Genomic DNA, 16,705 nt, shown 5'->3' with positions numbered 1-16,705 from the left:
AAATCTTTCGTGCGTTTGAAAGATAGGGATTAATACCTTCCTTCTGAAGCACGTTCATGGACAAGTAGAAAACAAATTTATGATTTTGACGCAAATGTCTATTTTTACTTAGTTATTTATTTCCTGCAGTTGCTATTTTTTTGGTAAGGACGCTGTTGTTGTGTTAAAAAGAAAATTCCTGTAATAATTAGGTCAAGTAATCTTTAAATATTTGAAAAGATTGGTACAAATCATTAAAAATGAGAACACTCCACCCCTTTTTCAAATTTCAGTTTCAGCAGTTCATTAATCAGACCATTTCTGAAAGTTAACTTCTGTCTTAATAAATAAAGATGAGCAGTGTCAGTGTCCTTCTAAATGAAATCAGTGCAAATTAAAATTTCAAGAAAAGTTATGTTCCTTCAACATGTTGAATTGAGCAACATTTGATATTTTGTATTTCATAATTGATATGTGTAATACCCACAAAATTCAGATTGAAACAGATTTAGAATATTGATATCAAAATGGTAAATACTGAACAAATGCAAAAAAACACCAATCTGACACAAAAGACGTGTCTTCTGTATTTCATAATTTTGAGAGTTACCCGCAATTCGTCAATTGACAGATTTGATGGGAGAAACTTAAAATCCAAATGTTTTTTCTTCTCACATATTCACAAGGGTAATGAAACCAGAACATATGTACATTGAACTTTTTAAGTATAGGAGATCCAATAAGACCATAGATTGTTTCTCCTCCCTTACTTATTAATCTAGTCTACTTTTTGGGGGTAAATTCTATTTTAAAAGGGGAATTATATTTACACTTCAAAAGATTCATGTATGGTCAGTTAGAATGAACAAAGATAATTTAAAGAAATTGGAAGATTGTTGTTTTATATTATTTTTAAGTACAGTCATATATATATAAAGAATATAAAATTCATGTCTTTCAAGGAAGTTGAATTATGTTAGTTACATGTAACTTGCTTAAACAATGTTTGTTTTCCTTATGTGCAGCAATCAGCAGTGAATACAATTGCAAGCAGTCATTTGAAATAACTGTTTCAGATTGAGTTTATTGATGTCCGATCCAGGTACAGTCCATTTCTCCCAGTCAAGCCCAGAACACAATCAATTGAACAAGTTTAACAACAATGTGTTAAAGCTGTTGTCCAGTAATGGAACCACCATTACACCATATGAACCAAATATACCTGACACAGAGATCAGTGAGCCTATATGTCAGGCTATATTGTATGATGACATTGCATATTCAAGGTACATGAATAAATTTATAACAAAGCTGAAGCTTCAATTTAACATGTTTAAGCTAGGAACAGTACTAAATTGTTTTTAAACTGATAGAATATAGAGACTGAGAATTTTCCTAACAGGCACCGTATTCCTGTTTGTATTCCTCAAATTGGTCTATGACCATGATGACATCATCATGCATGAATTGACACAGACTTGACAGTTATTTTACAAAAAATATAACAAGGAAAATACATGTTATAATGAAAAATTAAGACTGTGAATATTGTTGGCTTTTTGTAGAAATAATTAAAATGTAAATGTAAATTCTTCTTTTTGCAGCATAAGAATATGGGATCTAATCATTTTAGGGCCAAATGCCCTTTTCTTAATGTTCCTTATATGGAAGATGAAAACTGCAATTACAAAACTAAGGAGCACAGACAGCCCTATATTTACAGCTTTCTATGTTATGGTAGGTAAAAAAGTTATTGTGACATTCTCTAAATACAGTGAAACCTGTCTGAAGTAATCACTGTTTTGTCCGGCTCTATTTTAGATTTTGAGGAGAATGATAGTGAATAAATAAGATTTGCAGAACTAGCATGAACTAATTCAATCTGATGGACTTTATATTTGAATAAGAAGAAATGGTATGAGTGCCAATGAGACAACACTCCACAGAGACCAAATGATGTAGAAGTTAGCCACTATAGGTGACTGTACGGCCTTCAACAATTAGCAAAACCCATACTGCATTTATAGCATTGAAGCTATAAAAGGCCCTGAAATGACAAGTGAGAAAACTAATGGCTATGTACAAAACAATAAATAAAAAACAAATATGATATACAGCAACAATTTCCAACAAACGACAACCACTAAATTACAGGCTCCTGACTTGAAACATTTATGTTCCCCATTGTATCATTCACACAGAAGCCAATGTTTAGGTATTTTATATCAATTGTAAAATTTTAATCATATTTGCAATTTCATAAAAAAATGTTGAAATAATTTTTCACTGTATATTTAATCGGCAACTTCACTGTACTGTAATCTGAAATCATGTAAATAACGATGAAGAATTGCAATCTTATTAATGATTTAGTATTTACTGACAATATTTGAACATACATGTATATAAGATAATCCGAAGGAAAAATTAGTTGCCAGACCTTTTTTCGACCTTCTGTATAACCTTCATTAAAGGGATGAGGCTGGGGCCATTCATTTGCTATACATGTATTAATATGCAGTCAGACTCCTTTTGATTAGGATTTTGAATGCCAGGTGCATAATAGGGGTATTCTATCCTCTCTGCAAGTAAATTAATCTGAGCAACAAGTCTTGAGGGCTTCACAGTGACCTATTCACTAATTCAGTATTGCAAGCCTTTTTAACTAAAATCACCTTAGTTTTCCAAATTTCCAGTGTCAGTTCAAAATTATACACTTTTTAATGGTTCACCAAATTTTCAGGTCATAACATTTGACGTATTGTTCTAATTAGCTCACCTGGCCAGAAGGGCCAAGTGAGCTTTTCTCATCACTTGGCGTCTGTCGTCGTCGTTAACTTTTTACATTTTGAACTTCTTCTAGAGAACCACTGAATGGAATGAAACCAAACATGGCATGAATATTCCTTATGAGGTGCTGACCAAGTGTTGTTACTTTGAAGCCGATCCATCATCCAAGATGGCTGCCAGCGGGGGACTTCGTTTAACTTAGGACCCTATGGGAAATACTTACAAATGTCTTCTTTTAGAAAACCACTGAATGGAATGAAACCAAACATGGCATGAATGTTCCTTATGAGGTGCTGACCAAGTGTTGTTACTTTGAAGCCTATCCATAATCCAAGATGGCCGCCTGCGGGGGACTTAGTTTAACATAGGACCCTATGGGAAATATTTACAAATGTCTTCTTTTAGAGAACCACTGAATGGAATGAAACCAAACATGGCATGAATATTCCTTATGAGGTGCTGACCAAGTGTTGTTACTTTGAAGCCGATCCATCATCCAAGATGGCCACCAGCGGAGGACTTAGTTTAACATAGGACCCTATGCGAAATACATACGAATGTCTTCTTTTAGAGAACCACTGAATGGAATGAAACCAAACATGGCATGAATGTTCCTTATGAAGTGCTGACCAAGTGTTGTTACTTTGAAGCCGATCCATCATCCAAGATGGCCACCAGCTGGGGACAGTGTTTAACAAAGGACCCTATGGACAATACATACAAATGTCTTCTTTTAGAGAACCACTGAATGGATTGAAACCAAACATGGCATGATTGTTCCTTATGAGGTGCTGACCAAGTGTTGTTACTTTGAAGGTGATCCTTCATCCACGATGGCTGCCAGCGTGGGGACTTCCTTTAACATAAGACCCTATTGGAAATACTTACAAATGCTTCTTTTAGAGGTGCACTGAATGGAATGAAACCAAACATGGCATAAATGTTTCTTATGAGGTGTTGATGAAGTGTTGCTACTTTGTTGCTGATTTACTGTTCAAGATGGCCACCAGGATTTTTTTATTAAATTACAGGGCCAATATTAAACCAAATTTGGCCTCACTCATTATTAGGGTATCTGTTATGATTTTAATCTATTTTAACATGATTTCCAAAACCAAAGTAGAATCAGGTGAGTGACACAGGCTCTTGAGAGCCTCTAGTTTTTGTCTTGCCTTGATGAGGTTGAAAAAGCTAGAGTTAGGAGTGCTGTTTCATGCAGCAGCAGCAGAGGTGTCAAAAAGGTTTTAGTTTGTGATAAGGTGATAGATCAGTTTAAAGGGAATTACTAGTGGTAGGTCAATGATACATGTTTTTGGTATGCAGTTGCATTAGCATTTCCATGGAGATTATTTGGTCCCGCCCTCCATCAGTCATGGTCTATTGACTATGAAACTTTGCTTAGTCTACATATATTAGTTTATGAAAAAAAGGTCAGCTTAAGATGAACCACAAATTTTTAGTCAAAGATATTTTGTATGCTGTTATATTACCATTTCCATGGATATTATATAGCCCTTCCCCTCATCAATGTGCATTGCCTTTGAAACTTTTGCAATGTATATGTTAAAGTTTGTGTTTAGGTAAGTTAAAGGGAACCACTTATGATAAGTCTCTGGTATTTGGTATGCAGTTGTATTAGCATTGACATTTTTCATTTCCACAGAGGTTATTTGGCTCTTGGTTCATTTACTTTGAATGTTTTACAGAGTTAACATGATAAAGTATTGCCATTTTAGATTTAACATTTGTCATTATACTATCAAAATCAGGCGAGACATATCTCTGCTTCAAAAAATTATTATTATGCATGAAAAATATTCTTCATGATTTTAAGCAAACAAACATTCTATCAATAAGTGGCTGTTGTTATTGTCTTTCAATGTTTCATGGTAGTATTTTTGTCCCTCGCGTAACACATTGTGGGGGACATGAAAATACCGGGCGTCCGACTGTCCGTTCATCTGTCCATCCGTCCCTCTGTGCGTACATCCATAGGGTCTTGTTAGCGCTCTCACATAAACAATTCTTGCCAGATTTTTATGAAACTTATATCATAGGTTTATATTAGCAATGTCTTGGACGAGTTTGAAAATAAGTGCCGATCAGTTATTTTTAAAAGAGTTATGCCCCTTGGAAACATTAGTTTTATGGAAATTGCATCGTTAGCGCTCTCATGTGTTAATTCAGTTCTTACCAGATTTTTATGAAACTTATATCATAGGTTTATATCAGCAATGTCTTGGACAAGTTTGAAAATCAGTGCCGATCAATTATTTTTAAAAGAGTTATGCCCCTTGGAAAAATAAATTATATGGAGAATTGCATTGTTAGCGCTCTCATGTACAATTCTTGCCAGAATTTTATGCAACTTAAATCATAGGTTAATATTAGCAATGTCTTGGACGAATTTAAAAATCAGTGCCAAACAATTATTTTTAAAAGAGTTATGCCCCTTAAAAATATTGATTATATGGAAAATTGCAATGTTATCGCTCTCATGTGTTCAATTCTTGCCAGAATTTTATGAAACTTATATCATAGGTTTATATCAGCAATGTCTTTGACAGTTTTGAAAATTAGTCCTGATCAAATATTTTTAACGAGTTATGCCCCTTGGAAATATAAATTTTAATGGAAATCACATTGCATTTGCTCTGAAGCCTTCATTTCTCTTAAGATATTAATAAAAAGTTTTAAAGAACAAAAAAAAAGTACTTTTTTTAGTTATTGCCCTTGTACCTTGGATAGATAAAATATGTGCAACGCAGGGGATATTGGAACTCTGTTCTTTTATTAAATTTAAAGTTCTGACAATAGTCCTTATCAGAGTATTATGATGTATGGTTACATTATTTTATTTTCCAGGTCCTAACAGTAGCCATTATTAGTGTGTTAAGATGTATTGTAGCAATGACAGTAAATGCTGCAGACCCTGCTGGAGATAATGCAGACAAGGTATACTTATATTTACATACACTGTAGACCTTTTTTTATATCAGTTTAACAGTAAGGGGTAATTCTTATGCAAGTCATGTTTATTCACTTCAAGATGTAAGTAATATTTACCTGTATAAATAAATTCATAAGATTTTAATTTTTTTCAAAGTTTGAATGATCTCCCCTTTATCTTTTCTAAGAATTTACAAGCCCTTACATTTTCAAGTTGTAAGAGGTCAAAACATGTCATAACAATTTTTTCTGGTTTTCAAAATAATTTTTTTATAATGATTTTTTCATGATTTTTTGTACTAACTTTCACATTTTTTTCTGTTTTTTCTTATCAGATCTAGAAGTGAACAGCTCATTGATAATAAACAAAAACAAAAAACAAATTGTGTGGAAAAGTATAAATCAGCTTTGAATGAAATAAAATTAAATATATTTGTACATATTATGCTGTATAAAAGAGTATGTGTTTACCTAGGATAAAAATCAATTGTGTTCTTATAAAAATAATAATAATAATTTTTTTATTTATAGAGGGTTAACACAGTTAGTTACAACAAATTCATCTTCCCTGAGGCCCTCACATACAATTTACAATACAATCAAAACAGATATTTACACATACTGGTAGTTAATTTACAATCAAATAGTTCATAGTTCAATATATCATTATAAAAGATGAAACGGTTAGAGGTACTTGTAGTAAAAAAAAAAAATAATATACAAATCAAAATAATACATTGTAAAAAACAGAAACTTATCATGACTGTGTCAAGTACTTCTTTATACTTTGTTTAAAAGTAAAAATGTTTTGGACTTTACACATTTTATATGGTAGTCCATACAACTGGTCCAGAATAAACAAAAGATTTCTTTAACAGCTCAGCATTTGGCTTAGGAACTATCAGATTTATACCGTGTGTAACATCTCTTAAAGATTAGGATTATAATCAGATATCAATTTAAACTTTTGAACTAGGTACTTTGGTGTTTCCCTACGTTACAATTATATAGAAGTAGATATTTGTAGTATTTAAATTTTTCTTTCTGTTATTTGAACTAACCAGTTACTTGTTATCTTAGGTACTAATCTATCTTATTGGAATCAAGCAGAAAATCTTATTTTGTTGTACAGAATAACGAAGTGTACAGCTCTGTCATTTAGTGTGCTGTACAGCATTTAATGTGCCATACAGCTCTGTCATTTAGTGTGCTGTACAGCTCTGTCATTTAGTGTGCCGTACAGCTGTCATTTAGTGTGCCATACAGCTCTGTCATTTAGTGTGCTGTACAGCTCTGTCATTTAGTGTGCCGTACAGCTGTCATTTAGTGTGCCGTACAGCTCTGTCATTTAGTGTGCTGTACAGCTCTGTCATTTAGTGTGCCTTACAGCTCTGTCATTTAGTGTGCCGTACAGCTCTGTCATTTAGTGTGCCGTACAGCTCTGTCATTTAGTGTGCCATACAGCTCTGTCATTTAGTGTGCCATACAGCTCTGTCATTTAGTGTGCCATACAGCTCTGTTATTTAGTGTGCCTGTCTATCTTTATAAACACATTTTTCTAGTCATATCTTTGCAGCAGCTATAAGTCATAGCTTCTTGATGTTTGGCACCAAGTTCGTCTGCTTACGTTGTAAAACTTTACACGCTTTCAATTCCTTCAATGTTCTACTTCCTGTTATCCAAAACTTTAAAATGTCATGCATATACATGTATATGAAATTTCGTCACATTTTTATTATTGGTCAGGGGTATAACTACTGGTAGTGCATGTAGTTTGGAATAGCTCACAGTAGTTGTTGCTATTATTGTTATTTTAATGTGGAGGATGGAAAAGTAATGGTTATTAGAACTTGGCTTTGTTTCCGTTTAACTGTTTATTAGAGATGAATTTTTTGGAACTCATTGAAAAAAATCACAAAAGGGAGATAACTCAATCATTTTCATATCAATGTGCAGTCATTTTGAAAAATGTACAAGACTCAAATAAGATATTTCTTTTGGCAGGCAATATGGTTGATACTAAGATTTTTTCTATTGGCAATGGAAATGTCCATTGTAATATTTGGAATTGCATTTGGTAAGTAAACTCCATATTCTTATATCTTTATGCTGAAAAAAAACAACATAAAAATACGGACAACAATTGATGTTATAGTTTGATTATACATGTATATAATAAAGATGTAAATTCATGACTAGGAATTAAAAATGAGAAAATATATTTGTAGTTAGTTTCCACTTTATATTATTTACTCTTGAAATGGAAATTTGTTTCAGCATTGAAAGATGGTTTGTTCAATCAAATTAAATCAAAAAGTAACAATCTAGTCTTTTTAAAGCAAAATGTAAACATAAATTGTATTAACAATTAATATATGTTTAATAGTGTTGCAATCTATTAACGTTCAGGAATGGTACAGTTTTAGTCTCTGGAAGGTTTTTATATACAAATGTACATGTACTTATCTATATTGATCTTTTAAATCAACCTCAACTAATAATGAATATTTGTGTGTGTTTGCTTATAGATACATGTATTATATGTAGTTACTTTTCATTTTCAGGTCATCTAGACAGTAATAAAAGTATTCAGAGAGTTTTGCTAGCAACTACATGTATTGCTTTGATTTATTCTACTACACAGGTATAACATGTACATTCTGAAGTCAATTAACATTAAGAGTGTGACTGTCTTGATTGTTGCAAAAAAAACCAAAATTTAAGATTACAAAATGGTGAATTTATTTTTCATGAAATACAGTATGGTGCAAATACAGATTGATACCATTTGATTTGATTTTCTAAGTCATGATCCTTTGACTGAAGTTCCTTGAAATTGATAATTTTTATGTTTTAATATGATAAATAAAACAAAACTTGAATAAAAGTTGAAATATTTTTTAGACAGTTTTCACAAAAGAAAATGATAGAAAAAGGGGTCTGTTGCATTCTCATTTCAGTTATTGTTGAAAACAGTCTGAAATTCTTGTTTGTCTTTATGCTTAATCATTTCAAATACGGTACTGTTTTGTTGTATATATTTCAGGGTACACTAGAATTCACAAATCCGGATCCTAAATTCCATGTCCAGAAACCAGGTCAAGGCATAAATGTCACAGCAATAGACTATGATATATTTGGACATGGAGGCATGATCTTTTGGCTGACTAGTTCATTATTCTTTTTTGTGGTAAGACAATACATCTAGTTAGTTTTATGAATAAAAGATTGGTAAACATTGCAAATAAGATTTAAACAGAAGAGTAACATCATTTTAACAGAACCCCAAAACACTAATACCCTTAAGAAAAAAAGAACACTTTAATGTCATCATACTGCTATCAACATTAAGTATGTCAAATATAGCAAACTATAGTGGCTTGCTTTATGTGTTTATCTTTGTGTGTATGTCTGCTTACTTGATATTGATAGTTTGTGTTGTGCTACATAGAATATGTTTGGTATTCCTGATATCCTTTTAATGAATTATTTTTATACGACCCCAAAATTTTTGCAGTCGTATGTTGGAATGAGGTTGGCGTTGTCGTCGTCATCGTCTTCCGGTGGCGTCATAGTTTTCGCACTCTAACTTTAGTTTAAGTGAATGGATCTCTATGAAATTTTACCATAAGGTTCAATACCACAAAAAGAAGGTTGGGATTGATTTTGGGGGTTATGGTACCCACAGTTAAGGAATTAGGGGCCAAAAAGGGGCCAAAAATAAGCATTTTTGTAACTTCCAGACATAACTTGTGTGTAAGTGTATGGATCTCTCTGACATTGTACCACAAGGTTCCATATCACAAAGGGAATGCTGGGATTGATTTTGGGGGTAATTGCCTCCAAATTTTAGGAATTAGGGGCCAAAAAGGGGCAAAAAACAAGCATTTTTCTAGTTTTATGACAATAACTTGTGTGTAAGTGTATGGATCTCTCTGACATTGTACCACAAGGTTCGATATCACAAAGGGAATGCTGGAATTGATTTTGGGGGCAATTGCCTCAAAATTTTAGGAATTAGGGACCAACAAAGGGGCAAAAAACAAGCATTTATCTAGTTTCATGACAATAACTTGTGTGTAAGTGTATGGATCTTTCTGAAATTGTACTACAAGGTTCCTTATCACAAAGGGAAAGCTAGAATTGAGTTTGGGGGTAATTGCCCAAAACGTTTAGGAATAAGGGGCCAAAAATAAGCATATTTCTAGTTTCCAGACAATAACTTGTGTTCAAGTGTATGGATCTCTCTGAAATTGTACTGCAAGGTACCATACCACAAAGGGAAGGCTGGGATTGATTTTGGGGGTAATTGCCTCAAAATTTTAGGAATTAGGGGCCAAAAAACAAGCATTTTTCTAGTTTCAGGACAATAACTTGTGTGTAAGTGTATGAATCTTTATGAAATTGTACTACAAGTTTCCATTTCACACAGGGAAAGCTAGAATTGATTTAGTGGGTAATTGCCCTAAACGTTTAAGAATTTGGAGCAAAAAAGGGGCCTAAAAACAAGCATTTTTCTAGTTTCCAGACAATAACTTGTGTTCAAGTGTATGGATCGCTCTGAAATTGTACTGCAAGGTACCATACCACAATGGGAAGGCTGGGATTGAGTTAGGGGGTGATGAATCATAAGGGGGTTAAAAAAAATTGGGTGAGGGATTTTTTTTTCCTTTTTTTCCTTTTTTTTTCTTTAAAATTTTCCATTTTAAATTGGTTATTTCTGATTTATATATAAAAGCAAATAATGATATGGTTTGAATAGGTAAATTAAAATTTTTTAAGTTCTTAGACCACATTCATTCTGTGTCAGAAACCTATGCTGTGTCAAATATTTAATCACAATTCAAATTCAGTGCTGTATCAAGCTTGAATGTTGTGTCCCTACTTGCCCCAACTGTTCAGGGTTCGACCTCTGTGGTCGTATCAAGCTGCGCCCAGCGGAGCATTTTATTTAAAGTGTTTGGTTATATTCAACATTATATAAAACATAATAGATATAAGAAGATGTGGTATGAGTGCCAATGAGACAACTCTCCATCCAAGTCACAATTTGTAAAAGTAAACCATTATAGGTCAAAGTACAGCCTTCAACATGGAGCCTTGGATCACATCGAACAGCAAGCTATAAAGGGCCCCAAAAATGACTAGCGTTAAACCATTCAAACAGGAAAACCAACAGTCTAATCTATATAAAAAACGAGAAACGAGAAACACTTATGAACCACATCAACAAACGACAACCACTGAACAACAGGTTCCCGAACTAGGACAGGTGCAAATTTTTGATGAAAAACATACAATAACGTTAACGAGAATATGAGTCAATAAACACCATGCTATGTTTGCATTATGTTTAGTGAACTACCTGGGTCCAAACCCTAATTTGACCTACATTTCAAAAAGTTCATATCATAAGGAACATGTGTACTAAGTTTCAGGTTGATCTGACCACAACTTCATGGTAAACTTTATTCAACCATAATATTATTATGAGACAGACTGGAAAAATCATTATGCCCTCCTGCTATAAAAATACATATTGAACTGAATTGAAAAGAAATTACAGTGAAATAAAGCAGTAAAAGGACACTTTATCTGTGTTAATAGTTAAGGCTTCTTAGTTCTAACACTTTAAAATTGTCTGCTGTACTTCTAATACCTATTCTATAAATAAAAACTAGCCACCATTTCATAGCCAATAGTGCTGAAAATGGTGTTAAACAACAATCAATCATGTACTTCGAAAAAAGTATATATAATAGAAAAACAAAGGATATGGGTATCCATACATGACACAAAATCGGTACATGCACAGCAAAAAACACATAAAAAGAAAAGGAACAGCGCTTTTATTGCTGTTCTTCATCTCAAAGTCACAGTGAGGTCTTCAAAAGGAGCCTGAAAAGAACTCTCACCTCACTGCAAGTTTAAGGCGGCCTCTAGCACTGGTTTGAGCAGAATTTATTGCAAAATGATTCTGATAGACTTTGTAAGATGTAACACCACCAAAATCAGGTCCGGTCAAAAAAGAACATACTTGAAAGTAGTACATATTTAAAACAAAATGGTTTTTACGCATAGGTGTAAATATCAAACTATGTAGAATATATTTTAGTAATCATGGTATCAAATGAAAGGTGAAGGACTGGTGATCCTTGTAGAACACATATTGACTGATAATTTTGAATAATACAAAAATGTATGAATGAATTCTAAAATTGAGAGCATATATTGCCTGTTTCTAAGATATGAAGAACCTGGTTTGGTGTATCCAAAGTTCCAGTAACCAGTACGGTCTGATGTGTAAATAATAGTGTATTGATCCCCCCCCCCCCCCTAAATGTGTGGAAGTGAAAAATTTAATGTGGATAGGAATGGGGGCCAAGAATAGGTGGTCTTATTTAAATTTTAGTACACAAACTGGCCTCAAATAGAGAGAATGATGTGGCACACATAAGAGAAGTTATCTCAGGAATAAATACACCATGACTTTAAAAGTACAGAAGTGCATACAAAGTATATATTGGTATATAAGTTAAATTCGGGCAATGCATACCATCAGTTATTTTAAATAAAATTTTAAAGTATGAAAAAGCTTGCTATTTAAGCAACATTTTAAAGAACTAGCGACTGATAAATATTTATTTTCCCTAAACAACAAGGTTTTCATGCAGTGTAATAGAATTTCTTTCACAGTACTTATTTAAAAAATTAGGTATAACTATATTTACTATACAGGAGAAAATCTTTCTCATTAATTTTTGACCTTTTATTTCTTTTAAAGGTGTATACATGTATATTTATTTTACCTTGGACTTCGTTGAAAGAGAAGCTGGCTCTTCCACGTAAGTACATGTATTCAAGATGCATTTCTTTTAATAATTTATTTGATAATAAATGAATGAAAACTGGTAAAGATGGTTTCCTTTATACAGCTCATGTAGAATAATTGTAAGGAAAAGTTTTATTTTAAATATTCATTTATTGTATCTTGGAAATGTAAAACATCAGATTCAGTGTCCATTATATTTTTAATTTTTTCTGCATGTTTAATTATTTATAAATAAGAAATATACAGTGGGATTTGAATTAAGATATATGTATACAAAATAGTAAGTACTTCAAATTTATTCATTGATAACAATTTCTATTTCAGCAAAGAAATCTTTTTATTGGTACTGTTTTTTTCTTGCTACGTTAAACCTGACACAGGCTGTTGGAAGTGGCTTGTTGTATGGTAATATAATGAATGGCATGTGGTAGGTTTAATATTTTCTCATGTATAAATGTATCTTTATGAATATTTGTGTCTTTAAATGTTGTTGTTTGATACATATTAGTAATTCAACTTGTTAACTTTAGCTTAAGTATAGCATATTTTAATAAATGATAAATTATGGCTGTGAAAATTGAAAGAATCGCATCATACTACTGACTGGTAACAAAACTGTCACTATTTCTTTTTTAAAATTTTTTTTTGGGGGGGAGGGGATGTTTCATCATGGTGTGCTTGATTTTGGTCCTTCCATCTCAGGCACCAGATAACCAAATATGACAGCAATCAAAATACCCTTGTTCTACAAAATAGGAAATACATACATGTAGGGGAATTCATATTATGCAAAGACAATTCCAATAGTAGTACACCATACAATTAATTTAAAAGATCTGTTTATTGTATAACATATTTAAATTTTTGCACTTTGATCTGTATAGCCTCTACCTCTTTTAGTTAACATTTGATGCAGTTAAATGCAGCATAATGTATTGATTTGATATGTATTTGAAACAAATAAATTATATATATATATATATATATGTATGTCTTTACAATATTTCAGTGTGGTTGATTTGACTGCCTACATTTATTTCACCTGTTTTGCACCTCTAGTCTATGTGGTGTTCCTGCATAATTTTTTGAGGTATGTTGAACTGCAAAACCTCATCAAAGTCTAATATGGATTATTTTCCATAGTATTAACTGCAATTAACCTAAGAAATATTATCACATGAAATTACTTAAAATACATTAATTTTTATAGTAAAGTTGGTGTTAAACAAGTTTGTAGATTTGTTATTGTTCTCTATCGAGCAAATACAAGTTTGTATTCATGGTTTGCCTGTAAAAGTAAGTTCACAAAGATTACGATTCCAAAGATACAAGTATTTCCACACTAGATTATATTTTTAATATTATTGGTGTAGTTATGGAAATTATTCCTTGGCATGTCTTCAAGTTTTGAAAAGTTGGAGGTAGTTGTGGTCAACTAAACTAATTTAATTTTATAGTGTTTTGTAGAATGATAATAATTCACAAAATTGCCAATTATTATCCATGAAAGATTGAAACTGGCAGACATTTTGGATAGAAGGAATCTTTGAACACAAATTTATTAATGAATATCTTTTTTATTTTATATGAAAATGCAATATGAATAAATAATTAATGCGATTTTATACCTATGGGATATTATAATTACGGTAGATATATACATAATTGATTAACATTTACACCTTTCAGAACATCTCAGACAAGAATATTGTTTTCCTATAAAAATCAACAAGATGAAGTAGCAGAAGATGACAATGTTAGTATGCCATATGCTGCCAACAGGAAAGCAGACGACACAGATAGTTTTGTGGGAAGTTATGACAGTACACATTTTGATCGCCGTAATATTCTTAGTTCAAGTGTTCAGAATCAATTGATTGACAATTCAATGAATGCTATAGCCGAAGACTTTGGACCGCCTAGTTTTCCGTCTAATTCATTGTACCAAGCAAATGCTTAGTGCTACATTGTCATGAAATCCCACTCACGCAAATCTAAGTGAATTCTGTCAGCTTTCTTCGTTTTCACGAATGGCAACTAGATATATACTAATATTTTTAGTTTTGGGCTTTTTAAAAACTAATACTCCTGAGGTTCATCAAATCAAAGTAGTTGCAATATTATTGGCTTTTTCAATTTCAGTATGATGTGGTTCAACTGTATACAGTTGTAATCTTGATTCAACTGTCAGACAATTCGAAGCTTTGAGACTGAATTTTGTTTGTAAATGTTGTGATGCCAAATTTGTAATAAATATATATTAAAAAGTATTCTTGTTATAGGCAGAGATAATATAAACATACATCGTTTCATTGATGTATACCCCACATTGCCTTTCATATATGTTATGGTAGTTAAAATTAAGTTCTATTGCAATCAGAACTTGGTCACCCAAAAAAGGAAATCATAGGTTTATCAATGGGCTAGCTTCAAAAGTAGCTATCATACTAACACAAAGGAGCACGGCCATTAAAATTCTTTTTTGGCCCAAGAAACTAAAGGTTTTGAGGGCCAATTCTAATTTGATCATTATGATTGGAAATACATATGATAAAAAAATATATATTAATTACACAAGTTTCTTTATGTTATTCACAATAAAGTCTGACATGAAAACAAAGAAATCTGCTGAATTTATGCTGTTTTCCATCCAAATTTTCTGTATGAATACATGCTCGGCCAAGAAACAACAACAAAATAATTGTACAGAAGCTTCATTTTAGCTATATACATAATCTCATAAAATATAAAGTTGTTTCTTTTTTGGGCTCATACTTTTCTGAATTTCAATTCCAAATTTTAGTTTCTGATTTATGGGTTTTTTTTCATTACAAAAAGGGGGATTTTCCAGTTTTCAGACAATAACTCAAAAATGCTGAAAGCATTTTTTATGAAACTTTGGTAAATTGTTTATATCTATTGATGTAAGCTCCCTTTTGATTTTGATAAATTTTCAATTTTACGTTTCCGTGTTATAAGATTTTATTTGTTTATAGTCTGACAACAGATTTACTAAGTATTGCGCAACAGCACAGTGTATTGTACAACAGCAAGAAATCTTTAATTGAATATAAAGTCATATAAACAATTTCAAGTTCTTTGACTACATCTATTCAGAAACCTATTATATGTCAAATATTTAATTACAATCCAAATTCAGACCTGTATCAAGCTTGAATATTGTGTCCATTTTTGCCCCAACTGTTCAGGGTTGGACCTCTGCGGGAGTATCCAGCTGCGCTCAGCGAAGCAGTTTATTTATTATGTTTTAGTTTTTATGACACAGGGTCTAGGTAGGTAGTGATAGAGGTTTGTGTGCAAATAAAAACTGGTTTAACCCAAACACAATTTGTGCCTATACCAAGTCAGGCTATCTAGACCGTGCATGGTTCGCTGTTGTTTGTATGTTGTTTTTTTATCACACGAGTCTTGTGTTGATTGTTGAAGCAATCTTATGTGGTATCCAGTATTTTGGGTGATTCCTGTTATTATTTAATGTATTCTGTTCTTATGTAAATTTTAATGCTACATGTCATTCATGCATATAATGAAGGTCAAGATGGTTCAATTTCCATTTACATTTTCAACACTAAAAGGATGTATCTATTTATACAGGTCACTGGTTAATTAAAGTAAAAACCTGGATACATTATTCAAAATCAGATGAAAAACAAACTGAAAATTTGTGTATATCACATGATTTAATTTTTGTTATTACCAAAGATGTGTATGATGACATACAAACATGGGTCTTAAACTTCTTGTTGATTAAATCTAGGAAGCAAAACAAAAAACTACAAAGTTTTAAATAAACAAAGCTGTTTATAATGCAAACCCTTTCACTTTGTGATAATGGAATTAACATTTTCGCAGTAGACTACAAATGAAATGACAAAATTAGGTTATTTTTTTCAATTTTATTTGGTTTTGTAAAATATACCAGACAACAATACAGAAAACATCACAAAGTATATAACTGACAAAGTACATACATTTATTGAGAAGTATTCTCTTTTGAATTTAAATGATTCCAACATGATGTTATTGTCCAGGGTTTTAAGGAATATTTACATACACTGTTGTTTCTGTTTCTTCCACACACATTATCATACACCTTTCATTCAAAATAGCATTTTCACTTCAATAACAACATTT

At 32.0% G+C, this 16,705-nt stretch overlaps 1 protein-coding gene across 1 annotated transcript; it reads left to right on the top strand.

The window, feature by feature from the left end:
- Nucleotides 1-9: 9 nt before the first annotated feature.
- LOC127705087 (transmembrane protein adipocyte-associated 1 homolog) lies at nt 10-16,677 on the top strand. Its single transcript, XM_052209358.1, has 11 exons — nt 10-143; nt 1,056-1,265; nt 1,584-1,716; nt 5,635-5,724; nt 7,723-7,795; nt 8,283-8,362; nt 8,765-8,908; nt 12,503-12,563; nt 12,875-12,977; nt 13,560-13,640; nt 14,240-16,677. Exons 2-11 carry the CDS (start codon nt 1,069-1,071, stop codon nt 14,508-14,510), a joined length of 1,233 nt encoding a protein of 410 aa, XP_052065318.1. The 5' UTR covers nt 10-143; nt 1,056-1,068; the 3' UTR covers nt 14,511-16,677.
- The last annotated feature ends 28 nt before the right edge of the window (nt 16,678-16,705 follow it).

This window comes from Mytilus californianus, unplaced genomic scaffold (genome assembly GCF_021869535.1).
Source record: "Mytilus californianus isolate M0D057914Y unplaced genomic scaffold, xbMytCali1.0.p SCAF_1, whole genome shotgun sequence".
Classification (NCBI taxonomy): domain Eukaryota; kingdom Metazoa; phylum Mollusca; class Bivalvia; order Mytilida; family Mytilidae; genus Mytilus; species Mytilus californianus.
The sequence above is the reverse complement of the archived record's forward strand: the minus strand, read 5'-3'. Positions and strand labels throughout refer to the sequence as shown.